This window comes from Dioscorea cayenensis, chromosome 15 (assembly GCF_009730915.1).
Source record: "Dioscorea cayenensis subsp. rotundata cultivar TDr96_F1 chromosome 15, TDr96_F1_v2_PseudoChromosome.rev07_lg8_w22 25.fasta, whole genome shotgun sequence".
In the NCBI taxonomy this organism is placed as follows: domain Eukaryota; kingdom Viridiplantae; phylum Streptophyta; class Magnoliopsida; order Dioscoreales; family Dioscoreaceae; genus Dioscorea; species Dioscorea cayenensis.
In genome coordinates this window covers 8216910-8232355 of record NC_052485.1, presented here as the reverse complement: position 1 = coordinate 8232355, position 15446 = coordinate 8216910, and the positions used below count along the sequence as shown (strand labels likewise).

The 15446-nt window shown below is 36.4% G+C and overlaps 1 protein-coding gene across 1 annotated transcript; it reads right to left on the bottom strand.

Moving 5' to 3' along the window:
• Positions 1 to 1080: 1080 nt before the first annotated feature.
• Positions 1081 to 2911, bottom strand: LOC120277666 (UPF0481 protein At3g47200-like). Its single transcript, XM_039284522.1, has one exon. The coding sequence runs from the start codon at positions 2909 to 2911 to the stop codon at positions 1160 to 1162; it is 1752 nt and encodes a 583-aa protein (XP_039140456.1). The 3' UTR covers positions 1081 to 1159.
• Positions 2912 to 15446: the final 12535 nt, after the last annotated feature.

Sequence of the window (15446 nt, the reverse complement as noted above, 5' to 3'; positions counted from 1 at the left end):
TCCTACCAAGGTTAATTAAAAGTCCACCTAACTTATTTTGCAGACAGAAATGCATATTTGTCTAATTACTGATTTTTACCTTGGAAGAGAGCCCTTCATGCTAGACAACCAACATCTATCGCCTCTCCCAGTAGACCATTACCACGTCCTTTACAGTAATCCCTCTATCCAAGTTTAACCTAATGGTCCATCTTTACTTAATCTGCTTTATAGTAATCCCTCTACCATTTTAGAGGATGTCATTAAGCTAGAATCTAATTTCTAGTATCCTTGTATTTTTGGAAAAAATTATTATTATGTTGAGTAATACAAATTGTATATGTTGTAGCAAATTTTCTTCTTGTTATTTTTTTTAACTCATTTTTCATAATTACGGGGACAATGATGTTACTTTGAGTTGTAGCAAATTGTATATGTTGTCATTTTTAATGTCAATTTGACACTAAGTATTTATTTAATTTTGGAATGATATGTGCTATTGTTTTAATTTTCTTGAATTGAATTGTTAAAATTATTATTTACAAAATATTACAGTAATAGATTTTATGACTGCAATTGGTACCATAAATTATTGTAATGGATATATAAGTTGTTGCAATAATTATCACAAATCACTACAACTGCAAAAATAAAAACTATTGTAATACATGAAACAAATCACTGTAAAAATAAAAACAGCTCAAAACTAATAATAATTAAAATATTTTAAGCAACTGCAATAAGAGGCATAAGACAAGCTGTAATAAGCTATTGCAACGGAAGCATATGCACTGCCTACTACACCGCTGCAATAAGTCTTATGCAACAATATTTGTAAAGCTTTTTTCACTGGTTCATGACCGTTGCAAATGAACATTTATGTAATAATTGTGCCTTATAGCATTCATAGTTGCTATTGTAGTTGGATAACTTTTTAGTTCCAATGATTGCCCTTTTTTTTCTTTGTTTTCTATCTTATTTTCAATAAATTAATGATTTATTTATTTTAAAAAATAAATAAATTACTAATTTATTTTTTTAATAAATAAATAAATAAAAGTTCACGAGTGAAGTAAAAGCAAGTAGTGTATATAATAAATAAGGAGCAACCAAGAGCAGCATAAACAATCTACATGAGTACTTGCAGGCTTGAAAAGCTAAATATTAATTAATTTTCCTTTCAATTAGGAGGGTGGAAATAAGAATAAGCTGCAAAGAAGGATTGCTCGGCGGTAAGGAGAAGGAGAATGAGAGCTGCCACTAATGACATAATTTTCCATGGATTATTGAAATAATCTTTCATCAATCTTGCCCTCCATTTATGCCATTTGGAATTGTGATAATTTTTCACATCCCAAATCACCCTTTGAAGGTAGCTTTTACCATGATAAAAAATGTGGTGGCACAACTGGTTAAGAAGAGTAGCTGCAGCATCAGCAGAGCCTATATCATTGATAAAAATTCCCTTCAACTGAAACAATTCTACATCCTTCGGGGTGCCGATCATTAAGTCCATAAAAAAGACATAGGCAGTGAGGTATTCATTAGCGTGCGGATAACATTGCTCGAATGCGATCAAATTCCTAAAAAGAGTGTTTGTGTGGTCATCTAGCAAGAGTTGGGGAATTTCAATGGTGTGGTTTTTGAATGATATGTCAAGGAAGCTGCCAACACTTATCTTCTTCTCCGCCAACTTGACTCCGGCGAGCTTAAGTTCCGTCGCATTCGGGATCCATTCATCATACATTTCTTGTTCCATTGAATTGACACTGAGGCTGGAAGATTCATCATACGTTTCTTGTTCCATTGAATTGACACTGAGGCTGGAAGGAACGATTGTTAAATGGAACAAGTGAAGCAAATGGTGGACTTCGCTGCTCTGAGGCAGATCATGAGGCACAGTACTGGTGGTTCGACTGGAAGGTGACGGATGGATATAGCGTAAAAGCTGATGCGCAATCTTGACTAGATTGATGTCTGTATCTGCAGAAGTCTTGAGCACATTGAAGAGTGTCTGGATAATGATGAAAGGGATTTGGTTCTCAAGCTTCAACAGATCATACAACATCATGTGCCACACCCTCCATACTCCAACCACACGTAAATCTATCTGCTTTTCCCCCATAACATCATCCAACACCACCATTTCTTTGTGTCCACCAGCAATGTCATCCTCCCGATCATCATCATCATTATCATTGTCATCATTTTCGTCCAAGAATATCATGTTGCTCGAATAATCACCTCTTTCTTTAGACTTGAGCAAGACATGGATGATGAAACAGCCATCCAGCAACATAATCAAGGCCAAATCATGAGCACTCAAGTGATGGAGATCTTCAGAGTAGCTGCTTCGGACATCAGCATCCTTTTCCTTCATTGCAATCAAGCATTTGCCTAACAAATCCGTGGCTTTGTGCCTACTCTTCGTGTGCCTTGAGAGCAAGCGCCGCACGCAGTGCCACTTGTGATCTTGCATGGCCAGCACTGTTCTATCTTCAGATTTATTGTAATGGTAGGGACCGATGGTGACGACCAAAGGATCATACGCCTTCATGTCGCACTGCCGGATGTCCTCCGGCACCTTGAAGATAGTACATGGCCAACGGCCTTGTGTTTTTTCCCGACACTCGTTGAGGTCATTTGTCACTTTCTTGATCCATTCATTATCATCATGGATCTCTAGTTTGACTTCTGCAGCATGTTCTTGGATAAGCACCGCAACATTTTGGCTGGAGGATTGCATTAGGAGGTTGGTGCGAGATGTAGGCGAGATGGAGATGGAGATGGAGATGGAGATGGAGATGGGTATGCTATGAATATGGAGAGGAGGTGCTCCCAATGATATGAACCAACAATAACTCTGGCTGCAAAAGGGAAATAAAATAATTATATGATTCATTTGCCTCGTTGGAGTTTGCTCGGTTGCCATTGTCAATATACATATATGTGGGTGCCACCATAGTGTTAAAGATCATCATTTATTTGAATTTTCTTTTTAAAATAACAATCATGCCACCAGCGAAAAGATAAGGTGGTAGCCAATGTCTTTTCCATGATGCGACAGGGTTAAATGTTGGTTTGCAAGGTGCATTTAACAATGATATTGAATTATGTATACGGTTACCCGCTTATATATATATACTGTATTTGTTCACGTACCTATACACCTTTTAAACTTGCAGATAATAATAATTCAACAATATCATATATATAGATACTGAATGATTAACAAACACACACATATATATATTAGAAGGCACCAGTTTTAAAATTAAAATTCAACAATTTATTGATGAAATAATATTATAATTCTTTGGAAAATCTTAATTAATAGACAAAGATTTCTCTGTTTTATTTAGTTTATTTTTGTTTTTTTTAAGTTGCATTTGCTATGATGAATTATCTTTGTGCTTGATATGGGTGTTGATTCTTTGTAAATCCATTGGTGATCATTACACAAATCCTTTAAGAAGTTATGAGCAACATCTTACCACCTATGCACACCTCTTGAATAAGATAGTTCAATACGCGTGTGGCTTGTCTATCTAAAAAAATAAAAAAACAATTTGGTCACCAATTTTTTCATATTATATATATAAATATATATTAAATTTATGCAAACAAAATGGTTTAAAATTAATTTGTCCATAGACAAGTATGTTAAAAAAAACTTCTATTAATGGTACTAAAAGATTTTTGAAATTTAGATATTAAAAAAACACATAAATTTTGAACATTTAAAGAGATACAAAATGAAACCTTATTTCTCATATCTCCCCGTCTAGGACGATCCATTGCAGTATGGGTTCCCTTCCGGTTACCTATCTAAGTATTCCTATTTTGGGTGGGAGACCTAGAAGGCAGGATTGGGACATTCTTTTGACCAAAATCCACTCACATCTTGCTTCCTAGAAGTCTAAATTACTCTCCTTGGGTGGTAGACTTACTCTGGTAAATTCGGTTCTGACTGCCATCCCCACCTATTGGATGTCAATTTTCAAACTTTCAACCTGGGTTTTCAAGGCCATTGACAAAATTATAAGCGATTTCTTAAGGTCTGGCCCGGATACCCATCAAAGCAAAATCAGATTAGTGACCTGGGCGAGACTATGTAGATTTAAAGAGCAAGGTGGTTAGGGCATTCTTCACCTGCAAGCTTTTAATAATGTTCTTTTAGGTAAATGGTGATGGAAGATTGTTTCTGGTAAGCAGTGGTGTTGTGATGCCATCATGCATGAGAATTATTTCAAAAGGGCCCCCATGTGGAATTTATATCACAGACAACCTGGTCGGCGTTCCTTTTTTTGGAATGGCATCTTTCATTCTTTGTTAGCATTCACAAAAAATTTATGTTCAATTGTTAGAAATGGGGTTTCTACTCATTTTTGGTTGGACAATTGGGTTGAGGGGTGTGCCTCGGCTAACATTTGGGCCTTTCTTTTCAAATTAGCACAATCCAAAGAAGAATTGATCAGGGATTTTTCCCACAAGATGGTTGAGGTTACCCTTGTATTTTTTTTCGAGATGTGAGTATTTTGTAGAATAACATCAAAGTGCATTCCCCTCTTGAGGATAACGAAAGACGATGAAAGCTAACGACAAATGCAAGGTTCTCGGTCAAATCCTTCTGCATGTTCTAGATTGATGAAGGCTTGCGTTGTAATAGGACCCCTATCATCCTGAAAGTAGGTTGTCCAAAAACAGTTAACCTTTTCAACTGGTTGGCTTGAGAAACAAAATCTTGACACTGGAAAACTTAGCTTTTCGTAGATGTAACCTTCTGCATACATCTACTTGTGTTATTTGTCATGTTGACATTGAGACGGCTAATTACCTCCTTATCTACTATCTGGTGGCATCACATATCTGGAATTACTTTGGTCAGCTTTAGGAGCTTACCGCATCCCCTTGTCTCTCAAGGACCTCTGGGGTGATTGGAGGAAAATTGTGTCGAAACCTTTAATTTCCTTCTGGGATCTTCTTGTTAGGGCTATAAATTGGAACATTTGGCTTGAAAAAAATGCTCGCATGTTCAATCATGTTTGTTCTTCCAATGTTTCAATTATTAGGAAGGTTAATCATATGCTTTTTATGTGGATATCTGCAGCTCCTAATTTGAAAAGGTGAAACTTGAGGAACCGACATTGAAGATCAAGAAGAATCTGGAGTTTCTTTCTACCACCAGTGGTGTGCCGCCTACTGGCCCGTCATCACAACCCTCCTCTCCTTGCGAGATGTAGTCCCTCTTGGTTTTTTTGTACCATATAAGGATCTCCTTATCTTTTAGGGGTCTTCTTTTTTTTTTCTATCTTTTTTATTAGCTTTTTTCTGTCTTCCCACTTTTGGTGGATGCTTTTGTAGAGCCTCGGCTCCCTTTGTCTTTTGTTTTTCTTTTTAATGCATGTGGTTTGTCCACCTTTTAAAAAAAAAAATCATTACAACTCAACTTATTTTATGTCAAAATTTAGATACCTTATAAAGAAATTATTAATTTAACAAGAAATTGCCAAAAACACTCCCTAAGTTTACAATATACACAAACACAACTCTTAAATTTGTGTATCCCTAAAAACCCTTTCCTTTTAAACACAATGATTTTCAAACCCCCAAAGTATGTAATGGTGGTTAACATAGTTAATTTTGAATTTTCTAGACAAAATTTCCCCTTGCATGGAAAGTTGTGGCAGTGCAACGTGATTTGACCATAATGCCCACTGCAATCATTTTTCCGGTTTGAGAGGAAGTGGATTTTTCTTTTTGGGTAATCCCAAGAGACAACCATTAGTGGCACCAGTTATGTTTTTTCTCTCTTCGCCTCTTCAGATTTTCCCTTTCTAAAATTGTCTCTGCCTGGACATCCTCTGCAGAACCGGAATTTCCCTTTCCACTAGTGTTTCGAAGGAGAAGTCCCGCTCAAGTATTAGGCATTTTATCAGTTTGCAGTCTAAGGTATTGAGTCGAGGTGCACGCCGTTGAAGAAATTGTGATTATGGTTTAATTTATAAACTATTTTGTTAGAAAGAGAGATTTTTTATTTTGTTTTGTGATTCTGTTTTTATTGGATGATATTGAAGTATGTAGGGAGATTTCTCAGCTAGGGTTTTGTTTTATTTTCATTTTCTTCTATATATATTATCGAAAGAGATTTTTCGATTGTTATACTATATAATATTTATAATGTATGTTTCCCCTTTAATTTGATATGATTGCAGTATTAGAAATGAGGTTTTTGTTTAAGAAATGAGGTTTAGTTTAAAAAATGATGTTTCTATTTAAGAATTGTCGTTTCTGTTTAAGACATGAGGTATCTGTTTACGAAGTGATGTTCCGTTTAAGAATTGAGGTTTCCGTTTAAAAACATAGCTTTCTGCATAAGATGTTCTGAATACTTCTTAATGTATTGTCATTGACGTAGGCTTGTGATCATGGCTTTAAACCTAGTTAATGGGCGATGCTACTTGACACCGGTAGTGGAGACTATGGCTGAATTGAAAGTTTACATGAGTGGATGACACTGGGAGATCATCCGAAGGACACCATTTGCAGCGTTCACTGAATTAGAACTTGTATTCCAAGATAGGGCCCTTCTTGATTCTTTGTTGAAAAGATACGATGACCGCACCAATAAATTCAGGATCAGGGCAAGAATGCTAAGTTTCAAGCTTGAAAATGTGACTCTCATTCTTGGTCTGTGATGTGATGGAGACGCAGTCATATTTTAGAAGAAAAAAACACACTCAACTTTTGAAGATAAGTATTTATCGAAAACCTACGAGAAACACGGAGACTCCATCAAGAGAACACTTGGGCAAATTGTTCGGAAAAGGGGAGAAGAAGAAAATTTTGTTAAAATCCTGATGGTGTACCTCATGGGTACAATCATCTTCCCAAATATCTCATGCTCGGTTCCGAATTGAATTGCTGATTATGTCGATGATCTACCTGGCATGGGGTGATACGCATGGGCGCAGGCTACGCATAAGTGGCTTATGGAGGATATTCCACAAATGGCCGCTCGAGTGCAAGCAAGATGCACTGGAAAGAAGACCAACACAGGGTATCTTAAAGGTTGCTCGTCGCACTGAACATCTGGTTTTACGAGCTAACTGGCACCGGAAAGAAGCAACATTTTGGAAAGACTCCAAGGATGCTATGTTACAGTGAAAATAGTTATCGGAAGCAAGTGTCGATAGGAACCATGTTTTCATCTCTCTAAGGCAAGGAGGTAATAAATCATGAATAATGTGTTACAATTGTCTGGAATACTGTTATCGTTTAACAGTAGTAGTTTCTATTTAAGTTTAGTCATTATCATTTAACAATAGTAGTTTTTGTTTAAAAATATGTGTTAGTGTTCAACCTTGTGGTTTGTTGTTTAAGTATATGGGATATCGTTTAAATATATGAGTTGACTATTTAAAAACATTTATTATTGTTTAAATTGAATAATTTCACTAAGATTGTATTGTTTACAAATGTTAGTTTCCTGAACTGGTCACGGCGAATGCGGATGAAGAAATCTTTGTTCGGGCCACCCGCCGGGGGGATGGTATTGCTCCTGAACCACTGGCTTGAAGGAAAAATAAGAGGCCAGCTTCTTCAAGGCGTGCTCGACGCCGTTCCCCTTCTTCCAGCCCAACCTGAGCACGCATTTCTTGGCGCCGGACAAACCCTCCCACCTCGTCCAACATCAACACCCCCCACGAACAGCAATAGCCACGCTGATCGTGATAGCCCCCCTCCCCCAGTGACGGTAACAGGCAACGATGTCACTACACGTCTGTTGTAGGTGTGCCAGATATTGATAAATGAGTTCTCCTGGCTTGTTGTTCTTGTTGAGACATTGGAAGGACAGCCATAATTGAATGCACCGTCCCTACAAACAAATGAAGTACCCTGCACGGACGCTACTAGGAATAACCCGGATGCAACCGAGGTAGCCCCGATGATTGCCGACGACGTAAGTGGGATGGCCTCAGATTTTGACAACGAGAACGTAATTGGGATGGCTATTCGAAGAGGGCCACGTCTGAAGAGGCTTGCGAAAAGAAGAAAAACAACAATGTCTTTCTCTCCACTAGCTGACGATGAAACAATAGCAGCACCATCAGCGGTTGATCGGCCGGCTACAAGGGCAACGTCTGAGGAAATTGCCCCAACAGAAGCTCCACCTGTAGTGGATTAACCTTTAAAGGATGTGTCTCCGGTTGATGATGTTGTCATACCCGATCTTGACATGATAGTTGAGACTATTGCCAAAGAAATCCCCATCTTATTAGAAATGGTGGACAACAGTGCCGCATCGATGGTAGGCATAATCCCTCAACAACATGAAGCATCGAAGATAGACATAATCCCCAGCTTGGTTGATGATTGTGTTATGCTGGCGCTTGACAGGATCGTTGATTCTATTGGAAATGAAATCTCCGTCTCAGTGGAACTGGCAAACGACATTGCCGCATCGAAGGAAGAAATACTCCCACAACAACATGAAGCAGCAATCACAGAACACCAATAACCGTTAACAACAGCACCTGGTGATGAACCCAAAGATGCTGCTAACGAGGAGCAAGGAAATGTCAACGAAAAAACAACGATTGATGTTAATGTTGCCAGTATGGTTCTTCCCAACCAACAATACGAACAAGTGCGGGGGGACTTTTTTGCCAAGAATAAAAGATACCCCAGACACACGCGCCATGACAAATTCGAGAATGAGATAATAAGGATCTTTCTGAACAGCTGGATAGACTCGTAAGTATGAAGTTTTTATGTTATAATTTAAATATATGTGTTAACATTTAAGATAACTGGTTTACGTTTAAATATGAATGTTATCATTTAAATATATGACTTACGTTTAACATTGTTAGTTTCTATTTAACTATTTACGTTATCGTTTAAATATATATAGTTTCCACATAAGTATTTGTGTTTTTGTTTAACTATATCTGTTACCGTTTAACCTCAAGACTATCGTTTGAAAGAATGACTATGTCAGCACTACACGAGCCAACCTATTCACGATGTTGGAGGGGAAAGAAATGGTGAGAGACAATGTGATAGACGTGTTTGTATGCATAATTCAGAAGTCGCTGAAGAGAGTACCATATCCATATAAGAAGCGCACCTCCATCACGCGACTACTGGCACTGTTTATGTCCAAGCAGGTGGACGCGTGTGACACGACTCTCACTGTGATCGGAGATGCCGCGCGTAACCTGCATGATGTTGACATAGTCATCTTCCCAATAATCATAAATGAGCACTTCCATGTGCTGGTTCTTGATAATAACAAACAAGAATACATGCATTATTCTTCATCCCAAAGTGAGGAGTACGACAGAGACACCAAAGACATGGTAAGTTATTTGATAAATAGAGTTTGATAAATAGTAGTATCTTAATCGGGATTCTAACCTCAAATTGTATATCTCGACAACGAAGACTATTCGACTATTGTATCGATATGGAGTTTGGCGAGACGATAACAATATTGTACCCATTAATTCACGACGGTGACACTCCAAGACAAAAATGAGGAAGTGTCGACTGCGCTGTCTATGTCATCGGTTTATCGAACAGTTACTTGACGATGAAAAGCTACGGCTACTGCAAACGGGCGTCCCTTATTTGAGATAAAAATATGTTGCCCGCATACTTATAGAAGAGAGCGCATCCGGCATCACTAAGAAAGGCGATTCTTCGACTAGGGGGAAACATAATTAATATTGTTTTAAAATGTAAAACAATTTTGTCATCATAATTTAAATTCTATTCATGCTTTTCGACTGACTTAGCAAGTTTTCTCAAGTAAATTTACTTGTGTTCGCTTAATGTTGTATGCCTGTCTATATGCTTGACTGTCTTTGTTTAACTTTCAATGTTTCTGTTTAACTTTTTATGTTTACGTTGAAAACAGTATGGTCTATATTAAAATATCATTGTTTCTGTTTAACGTTCGGTGTTCCCTTTTAATAATCATCATTTTTGTTTAACTATCAGTGTCTCTGATTAAATATAACTATTTCTATTTAAATATCAATATGGTGTCTGTTTAAATATCATTGTTTAACACGTAAATAAGTTTGTTTCTATTTAAATTTGTGTTTAATTACAATGCCTAGTCGGCGACAGTTTCATTGCAAGATCTACGATTGTGACCGGATGCGTGGCAGCAGCTGCAACGTAACTTGCAGAACTCAGACGCATGTGACTCGATCCTCTTCCGTCTAGGACGCCCAGGTTGCTTTCTCGTGACAGGCGGACGCAAACACAGTTCTCGATTGTCGTCCGTAAGCTTGTCATGGTCGGGTATTGGGAAAATAGCTTCCTTATACGCCAATTTGTAATTGTCGACGGTGAAGTAGCCGCTAATAAATCGATGAACATTGGTGTCTGTCTGCATTATTGCAGCGCAAGCATGTTTATACGGGATACCATAAACTTACCACCTGCGACATGAGCAAGTTTTACCCGATAGATTTATGGAGTTGCTGCACTGGTCAATCACTTCATAACGTCATCGACATAACTACCGACATGAAGATTTCGGCTTTCTACAACAAGTTCCTCTATCTTCCAATGTATGTCGGGAAATAAGTAGGTCTCCCATTTGTTCGCTTGCTCACGGCGAGTGTATAACATGTGCATTAGCTTAAACCTATATGACGTAGAACACATATACTTAAACACTGTTAAGCTAAGACACTGAAATTTAAACAGAAACAAACATTTTTAAATGACAAGAAAAGACATTAAGCAATTACCTTTATAGTTAAACATAAACAACATTATCTAATTAGAAACAAACAAGTTTAAAAGATAAGAACCATTTTTAAGCGTTAAATAAAATCAACATTCAAATACCGTATGGAGTCGACCATTTTCGTCGCCAGTAAATGTTGAACTCTTTGATCCACACATTCAACGACTCTGCGATATTTGAATGCATCTCGCCCTAACGTTCACCTCTGAACAGATAATTCGATCAATGTGACATATCTGATTTATGAATCAACCACTGATAGGCATCAGGTGATGTGGCCTGCAGTTCATTCACGGTATCATCGAATTTTTTAACCGTAGACACCCACGCAATATAAAAGTATATGGACCAGCACTCCTCCTTTAATGTCTTCCCAAGTCTAACATTAGCTTTCATAAAATTGGACTCCAAATGTCAAAGGCAGTATGCATGTGGGGAAGAAGAGAAAACCTTTGCAATGGCGTTCACAAGGCCCTTGCCCCATGGAAAAGTATATATATATATATATATATTAACAATTTTAATTCATATTAGTTTTCTCTTTATTTTTTTTAAATTCCACCCATGCTATTTTAAAATAAATTAAATAAAAAGATTAAAATTATTATATTAAATAAAATTGATGTTTAGTGATAATAATAAATAATAATATAATATGGATAGTGAAACATGTATCTTCATAATATTTTTTTTAATTTTATACTTTAAATATATTTTTTTATTAAACTTATCAATTTATAATTATCAAATTTCTAAAAATATTAATATAAAAAATAATAGTATAATAAATGAAATAAAAAACCAAAAAAACTGCAACTACTATTTCAAAAATCTCTAAAAAAGATGTAACCGTTCTCTTTCTAGATCATATGCAATCTCTCTCTCTCTCTCTCTCCGCTCAATCTCTTCCAAATTTATGTTTTATCTTGCAAGGACTTATCTTACCTTTTTTTTTAATATTTAATTTAAGTTAATTTAATTTGTTTCATTGTTTGATTATTTTTTGTGAACAAAATAATATGATATTTATTAAATATTTGTTTTCTTATTTGTTATGAATGTTTGTTATGAAAATTTTATTTTGCAAATTATTGTAAAAAATTGTTAAATATTTGTTTGATTAATTGTTGTGAAAAATTTGATTATTCATTTAATTACCAATTGAATTGGATTATGAATTTACATGAGTTGTTTTCTAATTGTATTATTTATTATTTTAGTTTTTCATTGTTAGTTGAGTTAAATGTTATTTATGCACATATGATAAAATTTTTTATACTTAACCCAAAATTCTTAGATATATACATATTTTATATAGATTATTATTATAATCTCAAATTTGAATTAATAGAATTGTTTAAAATTAATATTTTTTAAAATTTGAATTCAGCACCCCCTTATTTTTGTTTTGAGTTCCGCCACTGAGTTCGCCCCTCTATAGTTTTTGACTCCGCCCCTGCATGCAGTATATGTTGTTTAGGACAATAGTAGTGTAGGCATGCTTGCAAGAAAGACCAAGCCTTTGTCACTTCTTGCATGAACATGAGTGCATCTCTAGGCTTACCGATTCTACTTGCTAATCCTTAGTTCTACCAACTCTTAGATATATGACGACTTTCATCAACAAGATATTCATGCTATATATTGCTAATCCTTGGTTCTACCAAATAGGAAGTGTAGTATTCACAAGAAGGTAGTGAGCATTAAGCAATTAGTCATGAATAGTAAATGATGGGATAAAGCCTTCGCACAGTAAGTACTAAGTGCTAAATAATTATTCATATATTATAAATGAATGCGCCTAATACATTTGAGTTAGTGTATTAGTATGTTGGCACTATTTATTACATGAGTATGTAAACAATTATAGTGAATCGGTCTTGATGAGGTGGCAACATAATTAGGTGGCAGATGATGAAATGGCAATATGATGAATTGGCGGCATAATATGAAGGCTTGATCAAATTACAATCAGAAGCTAGTTTTGAAAATGCTATAGTTGGCAGACTATGAGCTCTCTGATTGAAGACTCTTTGGAGTTATTAGCAAATACTGTCAAAGGTGATAGAAATCATCATCATCAACATAGAATAGAGGCTGCCACCTAATGACAATATGATATTGTGATGTATGGTCACCATGTTCTGCCAGCCTTTTCCAATTTCTGTTTTTTTTATTGGTCATATTGTATTCAGAATTATGTCATGGACAAAGCTTGCACACAGGGGGAGAAAAAAGGAATAAACAAAGGAAGAGTAATGCTAAATTCCTATATACTAGAAGACTTGCAAGTCAAAACAAAGTGGTCTTTGTTAATACAAAATGCAGGGCATCCAATTCAAAAGGCAGGGCAAAAACAATTAATATCATATCGGTTTGAAGCGTCGCTAGTTGCAAAATTTTCAAATATGTTAACCATTATTGATCAGTCGCATTCAACACAATGTCATAATTTATGGAATCTATAATGACTTCACCCAGTCTACCCACTTTGAATGCCAAGGTAGTCTTAGTTTATTTTATTGGAGGACATGTATCTATCATTATTGAATAGCACATTGCAAACTCCACCATAGTTACATTGTGGCAGTCGGTACTGGAGAGCATCTGTGGCTGATGGGACTTTTTAGCTGAGCTCCATTAGGGTGAAGCATACCATCCCGACAAGCGTAAGACCGCTTGTTTGTTTGTTTGTTTGTTTGTTTGTTTTTTTTGGTAGTTAAGAGAGCTTCACAACAGCTGTGTACAACCAGCCTATAGAGGCAACAAACGCACTAAAACAACCTTGGTACGTACCAGAACCCTATACTTTTACAGAATTTCATAATCCATCGAAGTAAATATTGTTGGGATTAATCAAAGCTGACGTAGCAAAATAAAAGACAGCCTGGGGGTTTCACGTAGGGGTGGTAATAATCTGTCCGGAACCGCCGGCCCGGTTTTGTCCGGCCCAGAATAAAAAGGGTTTGGACATAAGGTTTGCAAATGTGGGCCGGGTCCGGACATGGCTTGGTTGTCCGGATTTAAATCTGGGACGGGTCCGGACATAGAAATTCTGACAACCGGGCCCTTTTAACCCCTAAAACTTTAAAAGCCCACAACCTTAGGCCTATTTGTTTTAAGCCCATTCTTCTAAAAACTTTAAACATATTTTTTTTTCCTATTAAAACTTAGATTTTTCTATAATTTGAGTTGAGTTTTGGATTATTGATGTTTTTTTTTTTTGCATTTAATGTGAATTAAATTATTTTTGTATAATTTAATATTTGAGCGAACTTAAAAATAGCTTATAGAATTCGGACAAATTTGGACATCCGGACAACCCTGTTTTAAAATAAACCGGGTTTGGACATGCCAAGTTTGTCCGGATTTAAAACCGGGCCGGGTCCGGACACAAGTTTTTCTATTTATATTAGTAGTTGTCCGGACCCAGTTTTGTCCAGACCCGAATTTTTGCCACCCCTAGTTTCACGTTGGGAAATAATATTTTAAAAAAACTCAATCAATGGTAGTTGAGTAGTTTTAGTTTAGTTGAGATTTTCTATCATTAAATCCTGTGAGTAGTTATTGATAAGTGCTCGAGTGAACATATTTTTTTGCATATTTTACATGTTTTGATTATTATTTTTATCATGTTTTATGTCTCATAAATTGTATTTGTTGTTCCTTTGTGCAAATAGTTTTTTTTTTTTTTTTTGGGAAAAGGAGCTCGATGAGCTATTTTATTAATAAGGAAAAAAGGTTTACAAAGAGTTTAAAGATTACAAACTAGAAGAGCAAACAAATAAACTAAAAAAACACAAATACAACAAAGAGAAAAAGAAACTAAAAACTAAAAAAGGAAACCAACAAGATTAAAGCTTCTCATGATCCACCTGGGGAGATCCCTTCCTTGGTGATAAAGGGCAATGGAATGAAGGTTTCGACCATGAGCTGCCAAACTGTTGGCTGGACTGATCCAATCAAAAGAAACTTGATGAATACGGGGGTTGCCCACTCTGTCTAGCAAGGATTTGATAGATAGCAAATATGGTTGTAAAGGCCTTGAGAAAACAAAAGAAAGCAAAGATAGGTTATGAAGGTACCTTTTGGAGTTTTTGTGCAACATAAGGATCAAAACACAAATAAAACTCATACATATGGGGGTGTGTGCCAACTTTTAAAAGAATTCAAGTTAAATTGTGAGTTGAAAGGGCACAAAAAAAAAAAAACCATATTTCCATATCTCTATTTGTGTGAAGACTTCAAAAGCTTTCCCAATGATGATTAAATGACAAGAAGTCTCATAACCTACCACGCAGATGTATGCTCATCCATGTGGGCTCAAGAAAGGAGTGTTGGAACCTTGTTTATGAGGTACCACTATAGCAAAACATTGTTCACCCGGCAAGGTCAGAATTCCACTCGAGTGGGTGATGAAATCTGTAGCCCACCTGGGCAGGTGGCAGCTGACCTAGGCAGGTCAAGGTACATGACAGGCACAAGCTTTTTCATGGCTTTTGAGAGGTAAAGTGGCTAAAGTTTGGATAGGAGGTCTTTGTGAATTTGGGGGGCATTCTTCACCAACTTTGATAGATTCTTTCTTCGGCATACCATTGTGGAAGCCATCAGCGACCTAGCTTCGGAGAGGAATCCTTCAAGAAGTTGAACGACCCATCAAGGTCATCATCATGAATTCAAGGAGATTTTATTCCAT